The sequence below is a fragment of the Aegilops tauschii genome, chromosome 2, assembly GCF_002575655.3.
Source record: "Aegilops tauschii subsp. strangulata cultivar AL8/78 chromosome 2, Aet v6.0, whole genome shotgun sequence".
Classification (NCBI taxonomy): domain Eukaryota; kingdom Viridiplantae; phylum Streptophyta; class Magnoliopsida; order Poales; family Poaceae; genus Aegilops; species Aegilops tauschii.
The window spans coordinates 317,898,000-317,925,473 of record NC_053036.3 but is presented as its reverse complement, the minus strand read 5'-3'; the positions used below and the strand labels follow the sequence as shown (position 1 = coordinate 317,925,473).

Genomic DNA, 27,474 nt, shown 5'->3' with positions numbered 1-27,474 from the left:
GCGCCGCCGTCTCGCGTTGTCAACATGGTCAACGGACATGAGGATGAGGAGATGACTTTACTTGGAGAGGATGACAGCAAGTGCCTCCTTATTAGTATATAAAACTATAATTTTTTTGCTTCCTCCTGGTTTCCTGACATCACGGTCCCACACCATTGTCAACCTATGTAGTCAATAAACGAGAGAATTGCACAAGAAGCGGCCGACAGCTGGGACCAAGCAGCTCGAGCAGTATTTGTGTTTTTTAGGTGTGAGCACTGCAGAGTTTTTATTGAGCGATGTTTAGCCCAGATATTAATTTTTCTCCTCTGAACAACAACGAAAACATCGCTGCAGCTATTAACTGGGCGGGCTGTGGCCCGTCTAGCCCAGGCCAGATATCCAGCCCAGATATTAATTTTTTTCAAGCTGAAAATGGCTAGCCCAGCTATACTTTTTTTTAGGAATACCCAGGCAAGGTTAAGTTGTTATTCTCCGCCCCGCTGGGCTGCAAATCTTTCCTAGGAGGGATGCGTTAGGCTTAACAAGAAAATGGGCTTTAAGAAATAATAAATGGGATGTAATTATAAAAACTGGGCAGTAACTATAATAAATACACCAAACACGTAATTACTTTATAAAATATTATTTTTGGATATTGAAAATTTTAATAAAATCTTTCCTAGAGCGCAATGTTTCGTTGGACTTTTACGTAATATAAATTTATATTGAAATTGTATTTAATATGACTAGAAATTTCGGGATAAAAATATTTCGGATCCCATGAAAATGTGGGAAATTTTATTGAATTCTGTTTTGAACGGTTGGTTGAAATGGGTTGTACTTTTAACAAACTGTAAATGGGCTGTAGTAAATTCTATTAGAATTCAAAAATTGGCTGCACATTCTTACAAATCACAAATGGGCTATAACTTCTCTGCCACGCACTTGTGGCCTTACTAAGTTGACGTGTCCCTTCAAAAAAAAGTTAACGCGTATGCAAGGCTTTGTCAACTTATAGTCAACACACGGTTCTAGCAGCAGTGGCTGTTGGATGTCCATCCAACGGATGCCATGCTTCTTCTTCAATCTCGGATATTCTAGCTTCACCCGCCCAAAAAATGATTCCTCCCCCTGACATCTGGGGCGCATCGTTTCGGAAGCTGACCTGTGGGCCTACTAAGTTGACGCGTACCAAGGGCTTTGTCAACTTAGTCAATATAAACGATTCTAGCTACAGTGACCATACGATGTCCATCCAACGGCCGTAGTGCTTCTTCAACCTCTGGTCTTCTTGCTCCAGCCTCCCAAAGCAGCGCCGGTTGTGCCGCATGCTCCTACCTCCCATGTCCGGCTGTGCTGCCGCAGAGGCCTCACTGCCCCTACTATTCCCACCGCTGGCCAGGCTCTGCGACGACGGCAGCCTCACACTGCAGCCGAACCAGTGAACCCTCGTACTCCTCTCCGCGTGGGTTTCCACTGCCGCGTCTTCCCCGGCTCCGCGTCGTCCCCTTCCTAGGCCTCGCAGTCGTCCACCACCCTGGTGCTCTCGGCGCGGCGTGGTCAACGTGGTCAAGGAACGGCTTCCATCAGACGTGGACTGTACGTGGAGAGGCTGACAGCTGGGTCCACGACGGCAGCAAGGAAGTGCCTCCCTATTACGCGGAAAATAATGATTCCTCCACCTGACAGCAGGGACCCACCGGACGGGCCACCGTATTTCACGAAAAAAACGTTTCCCCCTTGACTGCTGGGACCCACCGGACGGGCCACCGTATTGCGCGAAAAAACGTTCCCCCTGCTGTCAGCTCGGACCCACCGGAAGTGCCTCCTTATTACGCACAAAAAAATGAATACTCCCCCTGCTGGTTGGGACCCACCTTGGTGGAAGGCTGACTTGTGGGCCTATTAAGTTGACGGGGACGGAGTGCTTTATCAACTTAGTCAATATGAACGATTTTAGCTCCAGTGACCGTACGATGTCCATCCAACGGCCATAGTGCTTCTTCAACCTCTGGTCTTCTTACTCCAACTGCCCAAAGCAGCGCCGGTCGTGCTGCATGCTCCTGCCTCCCGTGGCCGACTGTGCTGCCGCGGAGGCCTCACCGCCCCCTACTATTCCCACCGCTGGCCATGCCCTGCGGCGACGGCAGCCTCACACCGCAGCCGAACCAGTGAACCCTCGTACTCCTCTCCGCGTGGGCTTCCACTGCCGCGTCTTCCCCGGCTCCGCGTCGTCCCCTTCCTAGGCCTCGCCGTCGTCCACCGCCCTGGTGCTCTCGGCGCGGCGTGGTCAACGTGGTCAAGGAACGGCTTCCATCGGACGTGGACTGTACGTGGAGAGGCTGACAGCTGGGTCCACGGCCGCAGCAAGGAAGTGCCTCCTTATTACGCGCAAAATAATTATTCCTCCACCTGACAGCGGGGACCCACCGGACGGGCCACCGTATTTCGTGAAAAAAACATTTCCCCCTGACTGCTGGGACCCACCAGCTACATCTTTGCACGCAAGGAAGTGCGTTCGGGCAAAAACAAAAAAATGATTCGCCCCCCTAACTGCTGGGACCCACCAGCTACATCTTCGCAGGCAAGGAAGTGCCTGACAGTCGGGACCCACCTGGTCGAAGCGTACGTAGCGTTGTCATTCTGGCCGCGAACTTGTACGTACATACTGGTCGATGTAGAGGCGCGCACGTGTCGTAGTAGAGGCGCGCACGTAGCATGTACACGTACGTACAGCGGCCAGGGTGATGGAAAGTAAATACGGCCACGTACGTACATACGGGCGGGGTCTCGAACGCCTACTCGCGCGTACGTACGGCCAGGGCTCGTGTACATGGCTGGGTCGGAACGGAGAAACAACGTCGTCGTCGTGTTCATGGGGAGCCAACCGGCTGGGTCGGAACGGAATGCGTCGTCGTGTTCATCGGGAGGGCTTGGACAGAACAACTGATGGAAACGAGGCCTGGCGTACCACAGAACAGAGGAAACGGCCTTGTGTTCGACCGGCCACGTTCAAAACAGGATCCTGTTCGTCGGGAGGGGTCTGGCGTACCGCAAAACGGAGGAAACGGACCTCCTACGGTCGAAACGGGGGTCCTGTTGATCGGGAGGGGTGTGACGTACCGCAAAACGGAGGAAACGAACTTGTGTTGGAGCGCTATGGTCGAAACGGGGGTCCTGTTCATCGGGAGGGGTGTGGTGTACTGCAAAACGGGACTCCACGGGATCCTGTTCATGTCCACCGTCGACCCCCTCCAGCCTCCACGGGCTACTGTTCATCCACCGTCGACCTCCTCCAGCCTCCACCTGCGACTGTTCATCCACGGGCTCCTGTTCATCCAGCCTCCACCGCGCGCTACTCCACCGGCTACTGTTCAACCAGCCCTCTCCACGGGCTCCTGTTCAACCACCCCTCCACGGGGCTACTGTTCGTCCAGCCCTCCATCGTCTACTATTCATCCTGCCCTCCACGGGGTGGTCCTGTTCATCCTGCCCTCCACGGGGTCCTCTTCATCCAGCTCCAACCGGCTCGATTGATCGGGGTACTGTTCATCCAGAGGCAACACCACGGGGTCCTGTTCATCCACCCCCACCGGGAACTGTTCATCCAACCCCTCCCCCGCAACGCTCACTGTTCATCTAGAGGCAGCATCGATCGGCTTCAGTTAGCAGCAGTAGCGAAGGAATCGCTCGATCGGGTTCAGTTAACAGCCATCGATTGATCGCTCGGGTTCAGTAACGCGTAGCCTGCAGTGCAATCGCTCGGGTTCAGTTAGAGCCCAACGCCTCGCTCGGGTTCAGTTAGAGCCCAACGCCTCGCTCGGGTTTAGTTAGAGCCCAACGCCTCGCACACACGCGCGTACATCCGAGAGAAACGCGCATCGCTCGGCCCCCGACCACCCAGCGTAACCGGGGACTCCCCGATATTTTCCGCGCCCTCACTTCTACCACGGTTTTTTCCGTCATGGACGGCCCAAAGAATGTCATGCAGCTGCATCTCCGGCCCGCCCAGGACGAAAAGCCCATTTTATGTCATGATTTTTTGTCATAGAAGTAGGACCCCACCACATCTATGATGATACCGGGTTTTGTCACAATTATCGTCATACAAGTGTCATAAGTATGACAGAAAAAAATTTCGTTCGTTCCAAAATGTCACGGATGTGTCTTTTTTTTGTAGTGAGAACCGATAAATTTAATTATGCAATGTGTAACCTCAGTGGAATAGCAGGTTCGTTTTAATACAGAAGAAACTGAGAGTTTTAAACCTACTAGAGGATTGAGGCAGGGAAACCCTCTCTCTGCACACTTGTTCTTGTTATGTACGGAGGGGTTGACCGCTCTATTAGCTAATGCAGAGGAGAATGGAAACATTTCAGGAATAAAGGTTAGCAGGAATGCACCATTGATTTCAAACCTTCCCTTTGCCGATGATTCTCTAATCCTTATGAAGCAAATTCTATGAATGCGGAGGTGTTGAAATCGGGTTTTGGACTTCTATTGTGCTGCCTCAGGGCAGATGGTGAGTGTTGGTAAGTCTATTATACTTTTTAGTCCCAGTACCAAAGTGCAAGACAAGGCGCAAATCTGTACAATTATGAATATTATGACTGAAGCACTCAATGATAAGTATTTGGGTTTGTCTGCAATTGTGGGTATGGACAAAAGTGATTGTTTCCAATTCCTGATTGATCGAATTGTTATGAAAATTAGTGGATAGAAAGAAAAATTGTTATCCGTAGGAGAAAAGGAAATTTTGCTCAAATCTGTTGTACAAGCTATCCCAGCTTATGCCATGTTCGTCTTTAAAATTCCTAAAAAACTTGTAAAGAAATCATTGACGCGATGTCGCAATTTTGGTGGGGTGACGAGGACAATCAGAAGAGAATGCATTGGATGGCTGGTGGAAGATGTGTGTCCCAAAAGACCAAGGAGGTATGGGTTTTCGAGATATACACTGTTTCAATTTGGCATTGTTGGCCAAACAAGCGTGGTGCCTGCTTGATAATAAATATTTCCCAGATGGCGATTTAATGAGTGCAACTCTAAAAAAGGGTTCCTCTTTTACTTCATTCAGTGACTTTGGCATTCAAAAAAGGGTCGTCCTAAACAAGGGGCGCTTCCGGTTCTGTGGGTGCTTCAAACAATTTGCAAAGTATTATAGGGGGGAGTGAATTCTCTAAAAAATGGTTATATCTGGCAAGTTGGAAATGGACATAATAATATTTGGAGAGATGCCTGGATCCCTAACTGTGCGAATAGGAAAATTATTAGTCCTAGCAAGGGGCATCTTCTATCAAAGGTTTGTGGACTTATTGACCCAGTCATGAATTCGTGGGATGAAGATTTGATGAGACAAACATTATGGCCAATTGATGCTCACAGGATACTTGCAATTCCACTTCCCATGCATAATATGACGGATTTTATTGCTTGGAGCTATACAAAAAATGGTATGTTTACTGTTCGATCAGCTTATTTGGAAGAATGGAACCAACAACATGGGAAAAAATTGCAACATGCAAATGGAATGGGTAGAACCAATGTCAACCCTATTTGGGGTAAGATTTGGAAATTATCCTGTCCGGCAAAGATAAAAAATTCATACGGCGTACACTTACATGGAACCCTCCCATGTCGTGTTACACTTGCTAATAGACATATAAAAGTTTCGCCCATCTGCCCATCATGCTCGAATGATCCGAAAGATACAAAACACGTCTTGTCTCGGTGTCAGAAGGCGAAAGAAGTTTGGGGAAAATTAGGTCTGCACAAGGTGACCAATAAAGCTTGTGTTGTTGGTCGTGCGGGAGAGGCGGTATTAGAATTCTTACTCCTTATGCAAGATCATGAATTAACTATTATGGGCATCCAGAATGTACGTGAGTTGATCGCTATAACAAGTTAGTATTTATGATGTGATAGACGTAAACTGGTTCTTGAAGCAAAGTTTCAGGATGCAAATTAAACTTTGATGGGGGCTCATGCCATAAAGGCAAACTATGTTAATGCATACTTCCTCAGAGCAACTTGTAAATCAGGGGGATGGAGCATCCCTCCTAGGTGTTTCGTGAAGATGAATGTTGATGCCGCTTTTGATCATGATCTACTTCAAGGTACAGCTGGGGCGGTCCTTAGAGATGATAAGGGAAGGTTCGTCGTTGGTGAAAACTGGAGGATTGATTGATGTGATGATGTATTAACAGCAGAAGATCTGGCTTTAAAGTTTGGTTTATTCCTTGCACAGAAGGCGGGCTGCAACTGCCTCACTGTAAACCCGAACAATATGAAAGTGATTGACACAATAAAGACCAGAGGACACTCGCGGGAGCGGGAGCTGCAGCTTTTGATAACCGTTACTTTTTGGCTTGTGATTTTTCTATAATTAGATTTGATCATTGTAACATGTAAGCAAATAAGGTAACCCATGAAATAGCTAGGTTCGCGAAATTTTCAGCCACTAGGGATTGGTTCGAGGAGCCTATGAATGATATTGTACCTTTTATGGACGATGTAACAATTATTTCTAATTAATAAAGTTGAAGTTTTATTTCAAAAAATATGTAATGAACTATTGTAATAACATTTTACTTAATTAATGCATGGGAGGTGTTTTAAAGAGAAAAATGTTCATGATTTGTGATGCGAATTTGTAATGTGAGAATTTCTGTAAATTTGTAACAACGTGACAATGATCATTACTTCTAAAAATCAGCACTCTTTTACATATTCAATTATACCCCATTATAGGCTTTAGGCTATTAAAGAATTGTTAGTCTTACTTTTTTCTAAATACACCCTCTTTAAATCCTGGGCCCGCCCCTGCACTCAACACTAACAGTAAAAAAATTCCTGTAAAAGATTGAAACAACAATTGGTCTCATCCTCCATCATATCTTTATCTACAAAAGGCAAAATCTCTTTACAGCGCGCGCATCTCCTTGGACAAAGTAGATACACACAAGAGAATGGAGATAAGTAGTGTAATCCTAGAACCAAATCTATCAACAATTTAGTGATGACTTAATTAATCTCGTTCACTGCCACTAATCAATGAAGTCAAGTCAAGCAAAGGCCAAGCCATGGGAACCATGCCGGTGACGGCCAATGCCCCTGGAAGCTGTGATCAGCTGAGGTGCGGGAACGCGAGGTCCCTGGCGAGCAGGTACCGGAAGCTCTGCCTGTGCGGCGCCCACTCCACCACTGCCTTACTCGCCGTCGTCCCCTGCTGCTGCTGCTGCCGGCACCGCTGCACCGCTCCCCGCACGCTCTCCGGCAGGCACCGCTGCGCCGCGTCGAGGAGCCGCTCCGGCGAGAGGCCGACGTCCCTGGCGTACGCGTCCACCAGCTTGGGAAGCACCACCCTGCCGCGGCAGTGCTGATGGTCCGGCGGGCGGACCCCCACCGTGGCGCGGATGTACTCCTCCTTGGCCGCCTCCAGCTGCTGGAACAGCCGCTTCGGCGTGTACACCCTCACCTGCATGCCCGTCACGCCATGCATGGATCAGTAATCTACTGCTGGACTGCTGGTTGGTACTTTGGCCAACAAAAGAAAAGATGCAGCAACGTTCCATGGAGAAAGAAAAAGGGGTGTCAAGTTAAGTTTTGTTTCATCATTATGTCATGGTGCGGTGCATTTAGCTTTTATCACTTTCGAAAACATTTGTTCCACTCTACTCATGTTTCTTCCACATCGAATTAGTCAAAAGAAGTCTCGCAGCAGTGTATGTATGTATGTATGTCTCGATGCTAAGTGTGTTGTGTCTTTTGGGAGCATCTTTTGCTAGCTAGAGAGGAGGTGGAGTTGGTTCATACCGCGGGATCGGAGTGGCTCCCGGAGCAAAGCGCGAAGCGCAGAAGAGGCTCGGGCCGATGGATGGCAAAGGCTTGCCATTGCCCCCCTGCTTTGCTCCCTCTGCTTTTCATCCTTGGCTGCAGCAAAGTCCTCAGCCACTGCACGCGCCGGCCAAACGGGTAAAAATCAAAATCTGTCCAGACATTTAATCAAGTATTGCAGGAACATTGTGCTCGATCTGCACCATGCTTTCTTGACCAAATGATGCAGCATCGGAGATACTACCACTCGATCAGCAGCACCATGCCTTCTTGACCAAATCATACATGGTTTGGGAGTACATACCTGTCCGGGACAGTGGGTGCTGCATCCGAGGACCAGCCCCTGGATGGCCGCCGCGTTGATGCTGCGCCCGGCGATCTTGCACTCAGCCTGTTTCGAGGAAAAGAAATTCCCTCTGTCAGTGTCACATCCCAAGAAAGCAGCAAGAAGAAGAAGGGCGCTTGCTTTCGATGATTCAGCTGTCCCACCTTACCTTGACAAGAAGTGATGTCTTCTTCAGATGGTTCTGCGGGATGCCATGCTTGAGGTAAGCCTGTGGGAGTTTGTGCCAACGCTTCATCATTTCACTCATTCAGACAAATATATACTGTATGTATGTGAGTAGTAGTATGGACCAGGGAGCAAGCAAGCATTACATGCATCAACAATGCGTTGTGTATGTTGATCCAGAAGGCGAGCTTCTCCTCGTTCGCCATCCTCCGGAGGTCGACGGTCTCCAACCGATGCAGAATTAACCTGAAAACGTCAAACCTATCAGTGCTCATTCACAACTGCTCATACCACATTAGTAGCACTGAACAAAAGAACAGAAGAATTTTCATATATTTGAGGAGACTAGGTAAAAACTCACTCACCTGTAAGTTTGGAGCAAATCTTCGACTTCTCTAAGCCTCGGGCGGTCGCGGGAAATCGATGGGACCTCAACCATGGTGTTGTACGGTCCACTGAACTCCTTGAGCCCCTCCACGTGGAACGGGTTGATCAGCCGCGAGTCCAGAGTGGCTTCTCTCCTGCAATTGGGGCTCCACATGTCCCCAAGGTACTGTGGCGAGACCACACTCGTCGTCGAGGAGAGCGACGACGTCGGCGACGACGATGCACGGTGGTGCACCAGAGGTGGATCTGCGAGCTTGCAGTACACCCCTGCCATGCACCTCACCATCTCCTCCGAAAGGTTGTTGGGGGTTTCAGGGATGTGGTCAGCCACATTGGTCCCCAGATAGTCAGCCAGGCTTACCACTCCTGATGTAGTAGCAGCCTCTCCTTCCTGTGAAATAACATTAACAATACCAGCCAAGTTAGCTGATAAGTAACAGAATTTAAAACCTTGCAACAGTTTGCAGCAGTAACATCAACCATTTTGAATTTGAATGTTGCCGTTGCAGCACATATATTCAAATTTCAGTGAAGTTTCTGTTACTAGGAGTATGTTACTGTCTGAAGTGCAACAGGAAACAACTGAGCCAACTGTCGAATTAGCAAATTCAGATGGATCACCTCCAAGAAGGAGAAAGGCTGAGAGTGGCAGGAGCGAAGAGCTCTCGCCAGGCTCTCCTCCGACGGCGATATCCTCGACGAGCACACGCCGCGGAACGACAGCGCGGACTGGCTGCGCAGGCCATGATCAGAGTCCATGGCCTTGGTTGGGCATGTGGACGGAGAGCAGTCCTCCATCATCGTGCCATTCCTCCTCTTGCTAAGGGGAGGGCAGCTGTAATGGAGCATTGCATCGCCACCTCTTCCGGCGGTGGCCTTTGGCTTGGGCGTTTCCTCCATCAGCGCGGACCGTGAGCTCACCGACGGCTTTGGCGGCGCCGGCTCCTCCTGACGGACGGCAAGTGAGGATGGCAATGTGGGCGCTTGCTCAAATGCCTTCCTGTACAGTGTTAGGAGGTACTGCTCCAGGTGCTTGATCTCCAGCTCCAATGTCGCAACCTCCCTTATCAGCTGGTTAGTGGGCTGCCAAAAGAAAAAACATCAGTTTCTTTCATCTGATGAACATATACTACTGTACTATTCATGAATTAACAGATGGTGTTAAAATGAAAGATAGATTCCCTGATAATAAAACTATAAGTGTCACCTGGAGGATTGGGCTCTCATTGGAGAGAGTGAGCGGAGCAGGGTTGGGACCCAACGCTTTCTCCAGTGCGCCGCGCACCGTTTGCTGATCGTCAAGGTGCCTCTCCAGCTGCACAATCTGCATCAGAGCATCATTAGACCAAAATGATGCTGGGTGCAATTCAGCATCCGGAGATGAAAATGCTGTGACAATTCTTTCAAGATGCAGTCTCTGATTTCTTCTGCCTGTGAGCTAAGAACAGCAAAAAAAATAAAAATAAAATGCTGGGTGCTTGCCTCTTTTCTGAGGGAGTCTTGCGTGTCAGTCTTGGGCTGGACTCCCTTGTTGGTTTCGCTCTGCAGATGAGAGTTTGAGTTTCTAGCGTTCTAGAAGACACCACAAAAAAAGGGAAAAATCTCAAATTGGCACTATCTGGAGCACAAGAAAAAGGACAAAAACTTACCAACTTTGGGTGATTATGAGACGCTTTCTGCGAAGAATGCAGTGCATCCTTGGCATTTTTCTCCTCCAAATCACTGCCATTACAAAGCATAAAAACATTTTGATGAGCACTTATGAGAAAAAGAAGGAGGAAATTTGCAGAGGAGAAGATGATGTTTCCACCAACCTCTTGGAACGCTTGTGCCTGGATGGGGCATTGTAGTTGTAGGAGGGCTTGAGTGGTTTGGCTTTGGCCAAGGATCTGTGGTCTTTCTTCTCCAGTGCCTCCATCTCTCTCATTCTTGAAGCCAACCAAGAACTGGATGAAATCAGCATCAACTCAGGAGAAAAACCATGGCAGTGCAACTGATCAAGAACCGAACAAGCTTGCGCCAAGACGCAGGGAGAGAAATGCAACGAAGAATACAAAAGAAAGAGAAGAGAGAGAACTCACACAATTTAGCTGGTGGAGTGCTCGGAATTAATTGAAGGCTGGAGCAGTGGAGCAGAGGTGGGAGAAAGAGAGTTGAAGGCTGGAGCGGTGAAGCGGGAGAGTGAGAGGGAGCACCCAACCCAATGATGCAAGCGAGCAGAATGGTGGCTTCAGAAAGGCACACTAGGCTCCAAGAAGCTCTGCCCTGCCCTGCACATACATAGCCACCGGTGCCATCTACCCACCAGCACCTACTCCTCAGGTCAAAGTAACTACTCTACTGGTAGTGGACATTTTCTTTTTTGAACAGATGGAGATAGTGGACATTTTGCAAAGCCTCATTATCCGCAGAACAGAAACACCCCAATTATCCACACGCAACAACATCACCATGAGCCGATTAGCATGTGTGCGTGTTGCCTGCAACTGCAAAAAGGAACTGGCATAAAGATCTCCACAAAACAGACGGCTCTTTTTCCCTTTGCCTTTCTTAATTATGCTGCACCTTTTTAACCCGACTAGCTCAGAGGAAAAAAAATAGCTTCACGGCTAGCAGGAGTACTCGGTTATTTGTGTGCTAGTTTTCAATTTTTCATTCATTTCTATTTTTATGTCTACCCTGACCATGGGCAGTAGTACGTCACTAATTTCATGTGCTGACTGTGAAGCTGAGAGATTCTATGATTAGATTAATGGAAGATTGTCTTGCTAATAAGCCAATGCTTGGTGACAAATGCCAACGCAAGCGTTAGGGCTGCTCTCTCGCTTTTCTTGCTCCAAGATTTCAACCATATAAAAATGGAGCAGGCCCCCCAACCAATGGGCACATGAAGCAATGCCACATCAATGCAGCACATCCTTAATTAAGCAGTGCCTGTACGTACTACTAGTACATTTAGGACTAATAGTATGTCTCTGCTTAACCCTGGCGCACAGTTTCAATTGCAGTGTGTAGGTTTTCCAAGATGTGACAGTCAAGAGAAGAACACATTTCAAAATCTCTGTCCTGGTACGTACTGCTAGCATTTCCTCTCCCTTTCATCACATGGAGATCGCTGTGGCATTGATGGACAAGTGAACAACAGAGTGTACATATGATATGAGTGCAAGGGATCTGCTACAACATTTATAGCAACTGTAGGATGATATATAGGATCTTTGACTCTGGCATTTACTAACCAGCCTAACCACCACACACACCAGAAAAGTTTGCTCATTTATTTCCTCAGTGGAGAATTCAAAAGCTACATGTAAAGCATCTCCAGCCGAGCCCCCAACACGCCCTTCCCAGGCGATTTTTCGCGCCGGCGCACAAAAATCGGCCCAGTCGCGCCCCCAGAAGCCCAATTTTCGCCGGCTCGGGCCGAATTCGGCGCCGGCGGACCCAGGTCGAACCCGACGCGCTGGGGGGCGCTCGGGGGTGCCGGGCGAAATGGTTTTGGCGCGAAAGAGCCGCGGGCCCGCTGAGTTAGCGACACTCGCCTCGTCGTCCCGGGAATGCCCCGGTTTCCCGCGGGGAATCAATGCCAAGGCTGCCGCCAGTCAGCCTTCCATTGATTCCTCACGGGGCGGCTCTTCACGGGCGGCGCGGCGCCGCCTCACTCCCCGTCCCGCGTACACACGCCTCCCCGGTGGCTATAAAAAGCGTCGCCCCCTCCCATCGTTGGCCACAGACGCCGTGCTCTCTGTCTCTCTCCAGCGCCGCCGAACCTCTCTATCTCTCTCTCCGCCACCGACGAACCTCTCCTCTCTCCCAGCCCCATCCACTACAATGTGCGAGCGACTCACCAGCGACGAAGCGGCGGCTAACGGCTTTGGCCGCCGCTTGCTGCAGACGTGGGAGGCGTACATGCTGTTCAAGGCGAACATTCCGGCGCCTCCAAACATGCGCGCTGGGCCGACAAGATGGAGGCTCAGCGCCGGAGGCGTCCCCATCCCCCCTGCCGGATGTCGTCGCGCGCCCCGATTACTTCGCCGGCGAAGTCGACCTCTGTAACATCCCCAGCATCACACTACAGTAATCTCCCCCTAATGAAGGTCATGTCATCATGATCATCATGCCAAAATGCCACTTGTCCAAAATCTGCTTCAAATTCTAATTCAAATTGCATGTCAAATATTTGCGTCTTCTTTCATGCAAATAAAATAGTTCATCCTATGGCAAATAATCCCTAGATATTTGTCATGTTGAAGCCAACATTTTTGGAATTCCCAAATTTGCCCCTGAGAATTTATTATCTGGTCCAGCAGTATTTAAGATGTCCTTTTCATTTTCTAAAATGCTTGGACAACTCCTGATGGCCCCAAACTTTTTGTGACAGTGCCCAATAATTGTTTAAAATTGTTTTGGCCAGTGGCATATTTTTGCAAAGTCAATTGTGGCTAAAAGAAAATGCAAAAGCTGCTAAAAGAAAAAGCAAAAGTTAAAAAAAGAAAGAGAAAGAGCACAGGCCATTATGCACTGGGCCAAGTGCACAGTGCCTGGCCCGAGCCAACTGGCCCAGCAGGCTGGCCCACACCCCCTCCCCGGTCGCTTCCTGTTCCTCCGACCGGGCGGGACAGCGCGCGCCCGTCGCCGTCCAACCACCTCGCCGGCGACGCCCGGCGAGGGGATAAGGCTCCGGACGCCTCGGTCCTCTCCCCCGCTCACCACTGTCGCCCGCTCTGCCTCTCCCTCTCCTACCAGATCCCTCCTTGCTCCCCACCCCTCGTTCCCCACCTCAACCGAGCGCCGCTGTCGCCATGACTGTGCCGTAGCCATGGCCACCGCACACCCCGCGCCTCGCCAGCACGTCCACAAGACGCGCCGTCGACCTCTACCTCGACTACGCCTCGCCATCGAGCTCGAGGAGCACCGCAGGCCGCGGATCGAGCCGCCCCCTCTCTTCTCGGGCTCCGGCGATCTTCTCCGTCTCCGTCGACCTCTGCAGCTCCAAAGCCGTCACGGGCCTACGTGTGAGCCGCACGGTGAGCCTCTCCCCCTTTTCCCTATCTCCGCGAAGCTTTTCGCCGCTCGTAACCACCGCTCCGCTAGCACCCACACGCGTCGCCGCCGACGAGCTCGTTGCCGTCATTGTGGCTGTTGACACGCTCGCCCGAGCTCACCGTTGTGCTCCTGGAGTTCCCAGGAGACCAACGCGCACGCGCACGCACCTTCCCGTGCCCCCTAAGCACCTAGCTCGACGAGCGCCCGAGAATGCCGCCGCCTCCGCTCGTCGCCAGTGCCGATTCCGGCGAAACCACCACCACCACCAGCTGCGCCGCTCACTCCCCGTTCGAACGCGACCAGCCGCGGCCGGTTTGGCGCCCTGTAGGCTTCTCCCGACGCGCTCCCGAACGCCGCTGCCGCCTCCGCTCGCCACCGGCGATGCTCCGGTCGTCGTCACCATCGTGTGCGCGGCGCCGGGCCGCACCCTTAGGTCCAAGCCGCAGGTCCGGAGGCCCCCTGTAGCGCGGCTCCGGCCAACTCCGGCGAGGCGCCGCCGTTTCTTTGGTCGTCGGAGCCGCTCCGTCGCCGGCGTCCGACGTGGCACCGCGTGGCCTCCCCTGTGAGGCTGACGTGTGGGCCCATGGGGCCCTGTTGACTGTGTTGACCCAGTCAACTCGCTGACTGGGCAGCCCAGAGCCACTGACAGGCAGGCCCCATTCCTTTAATCAACGTTTTAGTAATAAAACTTATTTAGTTAAACTAATTAGACACCAACAGGTGGGGCCTACTAGCTAATTAACTTAGTTTAGTTAAATTAACCACTGTTAATTAGTCCAGTCACTAACCAGTGGGACCCACTGGACCCATAGGTCAGTTTTGACCTGGTCAGAGTGTCCGTTGACCGCTGACATCATCCCCACGCAATGCTGACGTCATATTTCCTTTTCTGTTAATTCTGTTAATTTAAATCATTTCAGAAAATGTTTAAACCTTTATAAATTCATAGAAAATAAACCGTAACTCCGATGAAAATGTTTTCTACATGAAAGTTGGTCAGAAAAATCCAACGAATCCGAATACGCGGTCCGTTCATCTGTCACATGCCCCTATAATGCTGAACATGGAACATTCCCCCTCTGGTCATCTGTTTGATACAGGTCCGGAACCGGGAATACATTCCCGGTTGAATTCCCCTTCACCTTTATTGTGTAGCCATACGTTAGGTCACACCCGGCACAACATATTGCCATGTTATGCTTTGTGATGCTATGCTTGCTTTTATATTTATTGTTTCTGCCCCCTCTTCTCTCCGGTAGACCCCGAGACCGGTGCCGCCCCTGTGATCGACTACGTCGACGACGACCCCTCCTTGCCAGAGCAACCAGGCAAGCCCCCCCTTTGATCATCCCGATATCGCCCATTCCATTCTCTCATGCTTGCATTAGATTTTGCTATTGTTATTGTTTGCTCCTATTCTGATGCATAGCCTCTTTTGTAACCTGCTCATTGTTACCTACCTGCTTATCCTAAACTGCTTAGTATAGGTTGGTTAGTGATCCACCAGTGACCCCCACCTTGTCCTTGTTGCCCCTGCTTCATCATCGAAGACCCGATCAACGGGATCGAAGACCAGGCCCCGACACCGCACATCACTTCCCCTTAGTTGCTCGACACTACTGGGTTACTATCGAGTGCCGAGGGTGAGGCCTCATCAGCACTTCTGATGTTAACTCGCTAGTGTAGTTATTCGGTCGTGGGCATCGAGGGTGATTCCGCCTTAACCACTTCCGATACGACTCTGTCGTGCAACCCCTCAAGTGTGAACCTCGAGGGTGGTCCCTCTTACGTTCACCTTGATGATTACATCGAGTGGAATTCACCAGGGGTGATTCCTCGGGTTTTCCCCTTGATGTTTGGACACACGGTTACTATGGTTACTATGACTTTACACCGAACCATGTTACTAAAGACGGGTCGACCCTGATGGGTACCCGCGCGAGCATAATTGCGAGTGATGTGGAGTCGGGTTGACCTGGAAGGTGCCCGCGAGATAATTATGAGGCGTGGCCGGACATTCCTAGCCCTTGCCGCAAGTCCTCGAGACGGGGCGACGGGGTCACATCTTTCGTGAGTCTTTCCTTGTTACCGCGTGTTCCTAATCCACTACGATTTGGATATTTGATCCGAGGGGCCTCTGGCCTGATAGCACTAACCATCACGTGGGCATAGTATGGGCGTTCTGCGTCGTATGCATCAGCCGAAGCTTAATAGACGTCAGCGACTGAGCGGCGCGCGCCGGGTTGGACTGGTAAGCTACTGCCTTTTTTAAGGAGGTAGCTAGGTCTGCTCACCGGCCACCCACGCAACGTGCAGGAGTTCCCGGGGCGATGGCCCATGACCCCTGGGGGCATAGGTTTAGTCCGGCGTGCTTGACCTCTCTATTAAGCCTAGGTCGGGTTGCGGCGTATTGTTTGGCCGAGGCCGGGCATGACCTAGGAAAGTGTGTCCGGCCGGAGTTAATCAAGCGTGGTGGGTAAGTTGGTGCACCCCTGCAGGGAAGAAAACATCTATCGATAGCCCGTCCTACGGTAACGGACACTTGGAGTTGTATCCCGATCGATACAACTAGAACTGGATACTTGTGATGAGTAATGGATTGCGATGATAACTGGATAGTATGGCTCTGGGATTGCTTTCTCGCAGGGAGTCGAGAAAGGATCTCTGGCCGAGGTTGATAACACTACTACTACTTTACTTTATGCTACTCTACTCCCTCCTGTTGTTGCAAGATGGTGGTTTCCAGAAGATGCTAGTCTTCGATAGGACTAGGCCTTCTCTCTATTCTGGCATTTCTGCAGCCCAGTCCACATATACAGCCTTCCTTTGATAATGTTGCATATGTAGTGTAGATCCTTGCTTGCGAGTACTTTGGATGAGTACTCACGGTTGCTTTGCTCCCCCTTTCCCCCCTTTCTTCTTCTTTCCGGTTGATGCAACCAGATGTCGGAGCCCAGGAGCCAGATGCCACCGCCGATGCATATTACTACGTGGAGACCGTCGACGACCAGGAGTAGTTAGGAGGCTCCCAGGCAGGAGGCCTTGCCTTTTCGATCGTTGTTGCTTTTGTGCTAGCCTTCTTAAGGCAAACTTGTCTAACTCATGTCTGTGCTCAGATTTTGTTGCTTCCACTGACTCTTGTGATTTCGAGCTTATGTATTCGAGCCCTCGAGGCCCCTGACTTGTAATATAAAGCTTGTATTATTTTATTTTGTGTCTAGAGTTGTGTTGTGATATCTTCCCGTGAGTCCTTGATCTTGATCGTACACATTTGCGTGTATGATTAGTGTACGATTGAGTCGAGGGCGTCACAACCTCGTTCGGTCGTCGCTACCGAGGAGCAGCGCGCCTCCCCGCAGTACGCCGCCGACAACCACGAGGCGTGGGCAGCATACTTCCAGCGCCGTCAGGAGCAACGCCTCGCCTCCACCAACGGGGCACCGGTGGTGGCGGGCGGCCGGTGGAACAGCGAGGGGCGACGCCTGTGGTGGTCCGTCCCCGGCCGGACGCTCCGCGAGGTTCTCGCGCACCTCGAGGGCGGCAACAACCCGCCGCTCGCATACCCTCGAGGACCGGCCGCCGCTCCGGTGCCCCGCCGCGGCGCCGGCCAATGGATGCCAAGGAGGTTCGTCTCCGGCTCGTCGTCCTCGTCCCGTTCCTCCTCCCACTCCTCTTCCCACTCCTCTGGCTCTCCGGCGGTGTTCGGCGTCAAGGCCGAGCCCGCAGCGGAGACCCCGCTCGGCCGGCGCACTCGCTCGGCCGGCATCGTCATCAACGAAGGCGGCGGCCGCGCCTCGTCCTCGGCCCCTCCCGGACTCGTCAAGCCGAAGACGGAGCCAAGGCTCCCCGTCGTGAAGACGGAGCCCGGGCTCGCCGGTGGCGTCAAGGAGGAGGCGCTCGACGACGAGGCGGCCCTTAAATGGGCACGCGACGACTGGCTGCAGGCGGAGAGGGAGCGCCAGTGGCCGCCCTCGCGCGGTTCGAAGCTCGTCGTCGTGGCCGGGATGAGGGAGGCATCGTTGTCCTCGACGACAGCGACGACGACGACGACACGCCGCCACCGCCTGTCCGCCATGGAGCCGTCGGGCAGGGGTCCAGCACGGGAGGCCGCGCCATCAAGAAGGAGAAAGCCGACGACGACGTCGGCGACTTTGCCACGCTGATCGGCTTCTTCGCCCCTTAGATTGCTTTTTTTAAATAATTTATGTAAAACGCCGAACATATTTAATATGAATATCAAGTTTGCCGAATTTTAGCCGAATTCAAATTTTTTAAAATAAAAAAAACGCGTCTGGGGGCGACCCTGGGGCGAGCTGCTGGGAACCCGCTCACCCCGCGCCGATTTTAGCGCCGGCTCGCCCCCAGGGGGCGGGTAAAATCGCCGCCTGGGGGCCAACGGCTGGAGATGCTCTAACCTCATTGTCTCTTCTTGTACTATCATTTTTCAAATAAAAATAAAAAGGTAAAGAAAGGAGGGCATGCACTATGTTAAAAAAAGATGCAGGGGCCGGGGTTTTTCCTCCTTTTCCAAAAAAAAAGTTCAAAAAAAAAACACTTGAACAGTGGTAGTGACTGCTTATTGGTGAAAGGCTCCATCATCTAGAGCTGTTAAACAAAAGCTTCCGGCAGCATGGAAATGGTGGACCATACTACATAGGAGTACAAATCAGGAGTAAAAACCAGGCATTAGGAGACAAAACCGCAAGTTTTGTCCTAAGAATAGAATGTTTAAACTTGAAACCTTCTTCAGGCCTAAAGAATGGAAGGAAAGGTGCAGGGGTGGCCTCAAAAGCGGTGAAAGTGTGCGTGGGGGGATAAAAGGAAGGCCTTGCTCTCTTGGGCTTTTCCTCTTGTTTGGGACTAAAAACTGCTAGTGCTCTTTTCTCTTCTCAAAAGAAAGCCTCATTTACAACTAACTACTTGTCCTCTGCACTAAGCCAGCTTCTTGCTTGTCACCGGAATAATTTTGGGTGTGGAATGTTGTCTCTGCCTGTCTCCTTTGGATGGATATCTCTTTGCTTGCATCTGATTTGGTGCATGGGCTAACTAGTTAATAGTAGGCGTGTAGGCTTAGACAAAGTGAAGGATAGACAAAAAAGTGTAGCAGCTCCCTCTTTTGTTACTCTTTTCTCAGATCAATTTACAACCCAAACATGCTGAACCCACATCATCTGTATCCTGTTTGTGAGTCTTGCTAAGCTTTCCCCGTATCTACTTTTTCACCCTCAGGATGATGATGGAACTTCTAAAGGACATGTGGTTCCATTTTTTGGCAAATTAAAAAGAAACTGACAAATATTAAAATAGATATGAATATGATCTGATCAACATAATAGGACAATTGTTCGAGTCAGCATTCATGTTACTGGTTTATGTCCATTAGCGTAACAGTGTCCTCAATTGTCCTGATGATTGTAAGATGATGCAAAATGTCTATGCACAGCAGAGCAACTATAACAAGATAACAGGATGGACAGACAGGAAGACAGCCGGACGCAGTCGTAGTCTGGAATCTGAACAATTGTATGAAACTCTCACATGGATCTTCAGATCTGTGGTGTGATCTATAATTATGGAGGTTCGATTATGCATGACTCTGATATGGTCGGATACTAACCAACCCTTACTGTGGCAGGAGACTAAATTTAAGTGGCACCCCATATACTGTTCACTCATCTTGTGAACAGTATGTGTTATGTTTTTCTAAAAAACAGTGAGACAGTTTCCAAAATACCAGTATTAATTTTAAAATCATATTGAGTGTTTGGAAATCATGCATGTGTGTAGATTTGTCAAAAAAGTACTTCATCATGTTACTAGTTGGAGCTTGAAGTGAAGCACTAAGAAAATACTCCCTTCGTCCGGAAATACTTGTCATCAAAATGAATAAAAAGGGATGTATCTAGACTTATATTAGTTCTAGATACAACCCTTTTAATCCATTTTGATGACAAGTATTTCCGGACGGAGGGAGTACTTTTGACAAGTTTTAAGATGCTAGCTCACATGTTACCAATGAATGCTTGATACATGTTAACTTATCTAAATGCACCCAAGTCCAAGTGTGCAAACTATTTAGTGTCTCGATGAGGTCTTCTCCCTAGCCCTAGGTTACTGAGCCGTTTTCTTCTTGTTTACTGCAAAGTCAAAAGACAGGAGAATCCAATATCTTGTACCCAAGTCCACACGGATGCTGCTAGCTGTACAAAACAAGTTGGGGTAATCATCCAACTAATTCCTGTTCCAGCTCGTACTACTCCGTTATTTATAGGCAAGCGCAAAGGGGAGGTCTTTTGCAGTACCAGCTTTTCTTTGCTTTGAACTTTGAAGTGGTAGCTTTAGTCATCAGAGAAGATAATCCTCTCCGGTCTGCATTGTGAAAGTTATATGAAGCGTCTTAACTCCCATACATAGGAGCCCGCTTGTTTATATATTGATTGTGGCTTGGAGTACAAGGTTCGGTTGTAGATCAACCGTGAGAGATTTACATGGAGGCGATAGGAGGAGATAAGAATACAAAAGGATAAACCACAATATTCTCCTAACTACTCGCCTAACCATATATCATGTTTAACACCCTCCCATAATCATAACTTGACCAAGTTAAGATTACGTTTAAACTCCTCAAATGGTTTTGTAGCAAGCGCTTTTGTAAAGCCATCCGCAACTTGGTCCTTGGAATGCACAAACCGAATTTCCAATTCCTTGTTGGCAACTCTTTCTCTGACAAAATGATAATCAATCTCAATATGCTTTGTGCGAGCATGAAAGACAGGATTAACTGACAAGTATGTGGCACCAAGATTATCACACCACAGACATGGAGTCTGTATATGAGTCAGCCCAAGTTCTTTCAACATAGACTTGACCCAGATAATTTCTGCTGTAGCATTTGCTAGCGCCTTATATTCTGCTTCAGTACTCGATCTGGAAACGGTGTCCTGTTTCCTTGCACACCATGATATTAAGTTTGGCCCAAAGAAAACTGCAAAGCCACATGTGGATCGTCTATCATCCAAGCATCCTGCCCAGTCAGAATCAGAGAAAGCACTGACAAGTGTGGATGATGACTTATTAAAAGTGAGACCAACACTCAAAGTATTTTTCACATATCTCAATATACGCTTTGCAGCAGTCCAATGTGATGAAGTGGGAGCATGAAGGAACTGACAAACTTTATTCACAGCAAAAGAAATATCAGGCCTGGTTAATGTTAAGTATTGGAGTGCGCCTACCAGGCTCCTATATTTGGTGCCATCTTCCTGGTTCAGAATTTCACCTTCTGCAAGAGACAACTTTTCTGTGCTGGATAATGGCGTAGGTGACGGTTTACAACCTTGCAAACCTACCCTATTCAAGAGATCAATTGCATATTTTTCTTGAGAGAGATGGAGACCACCTTCTTGAGTTTTCTTAACCTCAATACCAAGGAAGAAATGCAGATCTCCTAGATCCTTGAGAGCAAACTCTGAGTTAAGATCTTTCAGTAAGGCTGTGACTGCATCATTGGATGAGCTGGTGACAATAATATCATCAACGTAAATAAGAACAAATAGGACCGTATTTGACTTATTATAAATAAACAATGATGTATCAGATCTAGATGGACGAAAACCAAGTGTTTGTAGTTTTGAACTCAACTGAGAGTACCACGCTCTAGGAGCCTGCTTTAGTCCATACAAAGATTTATCCAGCCTGTCTAAGGCACCATCCTCTGGAAACAGCAATGGATAGAACAAGACGGATAGTGGCAGCTTTGACAACAAGACTAAACGTGTCCTCATAATCTATCCCATACCTTTGCTTGAACCCCTTTGCAACGAGTCTGGCTTTGTAACGGTCAATTGTACCATCTGACTTTTTCTTTATTCTGAATACCCACTTGCAATCAATTAGGTTTTTACCTGGATGTGCAGGAACCAAGTGCCAAGTTTTATTTTTCTGAAGTGCTTGAAACTCTTCTTCCATGGCCTTTCTCCACTTTGGGTCTGCACAGGCTTCGCGAAAAGTGCTTGGTTCTCCTGTTGAGCAAGTTAGGCCATACTTGACTTTATAATTTACTGGATCAATTACCCATGCGCGAAGACGTGTGCGTGGTGGAGAAAGCTGCTGGATCGCTGGAGAAGATGCATGCACAGAGGATCCGAGACCCTGCTCAGAGGCGATCCCGAGGGTGCGCTGTCGCCCGCGGGATCGGCTGTGGCTGACGGAGGTGGGGTACACTCAACAGCAGAGGCGGGCGAGCCAGCAGCAGCCACACCAGATCCCACAGCCCCGAGCTGAGGCGGGGCCCGCCGGACGTACACCCGCGGCTCAGGAGGAAACCGCACAGGCGACCGGTCCGCAGGCCGCGAGGGGGTTGGTGGAGGCGCGTCACGACGCGGTGATTCACCCGAGGCCGCACGCGCATGGGGCGCTGGGTCCGACCGCGGTCGCGTGGCAACTGCAGGCTGGCGCGACGCCCGGGGCGCAGATTCGCTGCCCCTGCCCTCCTGGCAAGGCGAGGATCCCAAGGAGGATCGTGCCAGACCTGGCACCCCCGATCCCGATGCAGATACGGGAGCAGGGATGTGTCCGCTCGGGGAACACATGAAATATGGCCTGTTGGAGGAGGCTGCTGGATCATTTTCGACCAAATTTTTTTCTGCTGCGTCACCATCATGTCCTGTAACAGGAGGCTCAAATGCATGGTCAGAAGGGTTAGTCAAGTGATCATTCAAAATATCATCCCCGTGATTAATACTAGATAAGTTGGAGGGAAGGAGAAGAATCTCTTTTCGGAGAAGGGCACCGGCATTAGGATGAAGATGGGCAAAAGGAAAGACTGTTTCATCGAAAACAACATCACGGGATATGTAGACGCGACCAGTTGAAACATCTAGACACTTGACGCCCTTGTGTTTTGCACTATAGCCAAGGAAAACGCATTGTTTGGAACGGAACATGAGTTTATGAGAATTGTAGGGGCGAAGATTAGGCCAACAGGCACAGCCAAAAACACGAAGGGTGTTATAGTCTAGATGGGTGTGAAGTAGTCATTGCATGGGTGTTTCATTATTGATGACACGACTGGGAAGGATGTTGATGAGATGAACAGCGGTGAGGAATGCCTCATCCCAAAACTTAAGAGGCATGGAGGCGCCAGCAAGTAGGGCAAGGCCTACTTCAACAATATGCCTGTGTTTACGTTCGGCAGAACCATTCTGCTGGTGTGCATGTGGGCATGAAACGTGATGAGAAATACCAAGTGTTTGAAAAAACGAGTCTAATTTCTCATATTCACCGCCCCAGTCGGACTGGACGGCAAGAATCTTGGTATCGAATTGATGTTCAACAAGTGCTTGAAAATTCTAAAAAACTTGAAACACATCGAAGCGTTTTTAAGAAGGTAAATCCAGGTGAATTTACTGTAATCGTCAATGAAACTAACGTAATAGGTGTGTCTACCAACAGAGGAGGGGGCCGGACCCCATACATCAGAAAAAATAAGCTGCAAAGCTTTGGTAGAAACACTAGTGGACACTGGAAATGGCAATTGATGAGATTTTGCTTGTTGACAAGAATCACAAATAGTTTCAGAACTACGCTCACCGACACATGGGAGCTGATTATTTCTAAGCACTTGTTGAACAATAAAAAAAGATGGATGTCCTAAGCGTGCATGCCACCATTCCGGGGAGAGTTTGATGACACTGCAAACTTGTTTATTGAATCTTCGGAACTGAGGGATCAACGGATATAGCCCATGCACACATCTACCTCGGTAGAGAACTTGCTTCGTGACCTGATCCTTGATCAAAAAGAAATAAGGATGAAATTCCAGAAACACATGATTATCAAGAGCAATGCGATGGACAGAAAGAAGATTTTTCGAGGTTTCTGGAACATGCAAGATATTTCTAAGATGAATATCACGATGCAGGGTTTTGATAATTGAATGACCAACATGATCTATGTTCATACCTTCACCATTTGCATTATGAATTTGATCACTGCCACCATACTTCTCGTGCATCGTCACCTTCTTAAGTTCATGGGTGATGTGGTTGGTGGCGCCAGAGTCAGCATACCAATTGGTATCGACCCTATAGGAGTTGTCCACGGCGGCTGCTGCAACCTTCTTGCGAGAGTTGTCCTCCGCGTAGCGCCAGTCACAGTCCTTGGCAATATGGTTAGTTTTTTTTTGCATATCTGACATTTATTTTCATAGCCATCATACCCCTGAAAAGCTGGACGCCCTCTGTTGTTGTTGTAGAAGGGGCGCTGCCTGGAGTTGTTGTTGCCGCCTGAGTTCTGGTAGCCACCACCACCACCACCACCAGAGTTTTGGTAGTGGCTGCCGCCACCGCCGCCACTGTTGTTGTAGTGGCCGCGACCACCACCGCCGTTGTGATAGCCGCCGCCACCTCCTTGATTTCCACCATTACGGGATCCGTTGCCGCCGCTGTTCTTGGGAGAATAGCGACCGCCGCCGCCACGACCCCGAGAGGCCGCGTTAGCAGAGGATTTGAAGGAGCCAGCCCCGGTGCCGTGGAACATCTCCACGCGCTGATCAAAGTTGGACACCATCGCGAAGAGATCGTCGACAGAAACTGTATCAGTTCGGACGTCAAGGGCAGAGATAATGGGCTGGTAGTCCATATCAAGCCCGGCTATGATGTGAGAAACGAGCTCATCCTCGCCTATGGGTTTGCCAGCGGCTGCTAACTCATCTGAGAGAGATAGCATGTGGCCAAAGAAGGTAGCGGCAGACTGGGTTCCCTTTTGGGCATTGGAAAGAGCAAGGCGGCAGTTGTTGATGCGAGACCTAGATTGTGCAGCGAACATGTTTGCGAGGGCAGACCATATGCCGTGGGATGTTTCTAGGGAGGCAACCTGAATCAGGACTTCTTTGGAGAGGTTTCGGAGCAGGTAGGCCACTATTTGTTGATCTTGGACTAACCAAGGGTTGTAGGCAGGATTGGGAGCGATCTGATCTTTCCCATCGGTGGTTTTTGTGACTATGGTTTTGGAAGGCTCGGGGGTTGTTTGATCGATATACCCATATAGCCATGCCCCCATGATCTGGGAGCGAGCTTGGGCTCGCAAGAGAACGTAGTTGGTTCTGGTAAGGGGTTCTGAGGTTGTGTAGTTGAGGCCGGGGGAGACGATTTGGCTGGAAGAAGACATGGTGGTGCGGTAAGGAAGATGATGGTTCTGGAGGGTTGCGGCAGGGGGGATGGAGGCTAAACGTAGGGGAAGAGGTAGGCTCTGTATACCATGTGAAAGTTATATGAAGCGTCTCAACTCCCATACATAGGAGCCCGCATGTTTATATATTGATTGTGGCTTGGAGTACAAGGTTCGGTTGTAGATCAACCGTGAGAGATTTACATGGAGGCGATAGGAGGAGATAAGAATACAAAAGGATAAACCACAATATTCTCCTGACTACTCGCCTAACCATATATCATGTTTAACATGCATCAGCTGCAAATATAGCCTGCAACAAGTGAATCCTGATGGATGTCTTAACCAAACGAGCTCACTAAATAGAGCAGCATTTGTCACCGGAATCGTGCTCCTGCTCCTGCATCTGCATGCATGCACGTAAAAGCACCAAAAGGTCAATGATACGTGCGCCCAACAGAGACAGAGACATGCATCAAAAAACACGAAGGCGAAAGCAGCAAGCAAATATATGTGAGGAAAAAAGATGAAAATGAAAGGCCCGTGCATGCAACAAAAGCCAAAAGGGGTCAAAAGGGGGAAGAACTAAAGGGTTTCAATTACCACATTGCACAAACGGCAGACATTATTATTACTATTATGCAACAAAGGCGAACAAAAAAGCACATTCTTTTTTCAAATAAAAAGGCAAAAAGAAGACACAAATGTGAGTAGAGAAAAGCCTTCTTTTTTTTGCTTCCACTAAAAGCTGGGACACGCTACACTATTAGCCGGCGAGTATCGCGTGCAGCAGTTTCAGACCTTAATTTGCCTTCTAGGGAAATAGCATGGCTTAATTAAGGGGGAGAAGGGTTTTTGGTTTTAATGCGAAAATTCTTACGAGATTTTCTCAAGCGGTGAATAGATTGGTGTACGAATTCCATGTGCCCAGCTGAATTCTTCTTCCTTTTCATCCTTTGTGAAGTGCTTTGATTGGAAGCTAAAAAAGGACTGTAAAAACACTAGTGATCTGAGGTCGCTGATTTCAGGCGAAACAACGACTGTATCATGTCAGGTGTAGTAATGGCAAATGGGAAGTAGAGATGGAATATCAACACAAGTATCAGGCATTCATTTCTTCCTCGCCATTTCACCAACCTCAAGGGCTCAGTGGTGTCTCAATCTTTCATAGAGTACCAATTGAACAGGACAAGATGCAGACAAGCCTGCACCTGTTGCCACTGCTCCAGTTTACTGCAGTCTGCGGCAATAAATCTCTCTACGTCGCAGTAAATGACTGTGAGCCATTAGCTGGGACTTCCTCTATTTTGAAATGGAAATAGTACTGTATTTCCCAGACAAAAAATTGAGCTGCACTTGCCAGGCCAAATTGATTTTGAAGTCATCGCCGCAATCACTTCTTGTCATACTACCACACAGGCATGAACTAAGAAAACAACATGACCTGCTAACTCAACATATAGCATATAACCTGCTACTTTAACACATAATCACGGTAAATATTTCAGAAACTTTTTTTACAGCCAAATTGATTGGTTTAGGATAGAGAAAACCTCAGCGGTGCGCCCAAGAATGTGAACTAGAAGGGGCTGATACTAAGAGCAACTCTAGCAGAATCGTCGTCCCGCCTCGATCGTCATAATTTGGAGGGTGCTTCAAATTTAGCCCGCAAGGCGCATGCCTCCATATTTGGCGGTTAGGAGGGGGATATCGGGAACGCACTCCATTCCGAAAATGGTATTTAGTAAGAAAATCTCTTACTATTTTCGCAATGTGGACACATGTGTCACGACACCGATAGAACAATGAAATTCTAGACATGCAGTCTTAAAGTTTTATGTGAATTTAATTTGCAAAAATAAAATTCTATGTGAATTTCACGAATCAGTGATTTGCTGGCCACGAAACGAGACATGGCGGTACAAAATTTGTACAGCTATAATTGGCTACTTTCCGCAATAAAAAAACTATAATTGGCTGCTATTCCACTGATTGTAAAACTCTGTCCCACAAAGACGTCACTTGTCCATTGTTGTCCAGCCCGGTTAGGATACCTGGCTTTCACCCAGGCGACCCGGGTTCAAATCCCGGCAATGGAGGCTTTTTTTTTTTTTACTTTAACTTTCACGCTCTAGATAATAATTCTTTCTACTCCTACGTAGTTTGATTTTAGTTCAGTACACTCAAAACTTTGACTGTGATTAGCAGCTTTATGGTATTTTCGGCAAAACAGCAACTGCCCTATCATCATTCCTTAACTTAGTATATGGTCTGGTGTAGTCAAACCGATATTTTAAACTGATTTACCTAAAAACTGCTTTTATTGTTGACATGTATGAAAGACACCTCCCCCCTCCCGGTCGTTCCCGCGAGCGCCGCGGAGGGGAAACCCTAGCCGTCGGCCTCCGACCCCCTCCCCCCTCGCCGCCGCCGGCTCGCGCGGAGGGGCGAAGCCCTATCTGCGTTGGCGACGGCGGGGCATCTCTTTCCCTGCTCGGTCGAGGGCTGGTCCGGGCCGGCGAGGACAGGTGGTGGCGCAGCGC

The 27,474-nt window shown here is 49.2% G+C and overlaps 1 protein-coding gene and 2 non-coding genes across 7 annotated transcripts; 1 reads left to right on the top strand and 2 right to left on the bottom strand.

Moving 5' to 3' along the window:
- Positions 1-6,817: 6,817 nt before the first annotated feature.
- Positions 6,818-11,006, bottom strand: LOC109736012 (uncharacterized). 5 transcript variants are annotated; one of them, XM_020295226.4, is made up of 12 exons: positions 10,798-11,006; positions 10,531-10,644; positions 10,366-10,438; positions 10,199-10,288; positions 9,924-10,040; positions 9,338-9,799; positions 8,695-9,107; positions 8,476-8,575; positions 8,313-8,372; positions 8,123-8,209; positions 7,798-7,935; positions 6,818-7,459 (listed from the first exon to the last, which is right to left on the bottom strand). In XM_020295226.4, exons 2-12 carry the CDS (start codon positions 10,641-10,643, stop codon positions 7,109-7,111), a joined length of 2,004 nt encoding a protein of 667 aa, XP_020150815.1. In that variant the 5' UTR covers position 10,644; positions 10,798-11,006; the 3' UTR covers positions 6,818-7,108. The 5 variants fall into 5 exon arrangements, with proteins under 5 accessions (XP_020150815.1, XP_020150814.1, XP_020150816.1 ...); XM_020295225.4 differs by having other exon boundaries at positions 10,531-10,662; positions 10,798-11,005; XM_020295227.4 differs by having other exon boundaries at positions 10,199-10,258; positions 10,531-10,662; positions 10,798-11,003.
- Positions 11,007-24,312: 13,306 nt separating this feature from the next.
- LOC120975123 (small nucleolar RNA Z247) lies at positions 24,313-24,451 on the bottom strand. Its single transcript, XR_005770961.1, has one exon. It is a non-coding gene; the product is annotated as a small nucleolar RNA Z247 (small nucleolar RNA).
- Positions 24,452-26,956: 2,505 nt separating this feature from the next.
- On the top strand, positions 26,957-27,030 carry TRNAE-UUC (transfer RNA glutamic acid (anticodon UUC)). Its single transcript has one exon. It is a non-coding gene; the product is annotated as a tRNA-Glu (tRNA).
- The last annotated feature ends 444 nt before the right edge of the window (positions 27,031-27,474 follow it).

Bases quoted from the DNA above. Each gene is read 5' to 3' on its own strand.
- LOC109736012 (XM_040398892.2), bottom strand. From the start codon at position 10,679: ATGCTGATTTCATCCAGTTCTTGGTTGGCTTCAAGAATGAGAGAGATG. The intron at 8,576-8,694 runs GTGAGTGAGTTT...TGACGTTTTCAG, and splicing joins GATTTGCTCCAAACTTACAG to GTTAATTCTGCATCGGTTGG. The intron at 7,460-7,797 runs GTATGAACCAAC...ACGGGCATGCAG, and splicing joins GGAGCCACTCCGATCCCGCG to GTGAGGGTGTACACGCCGAA.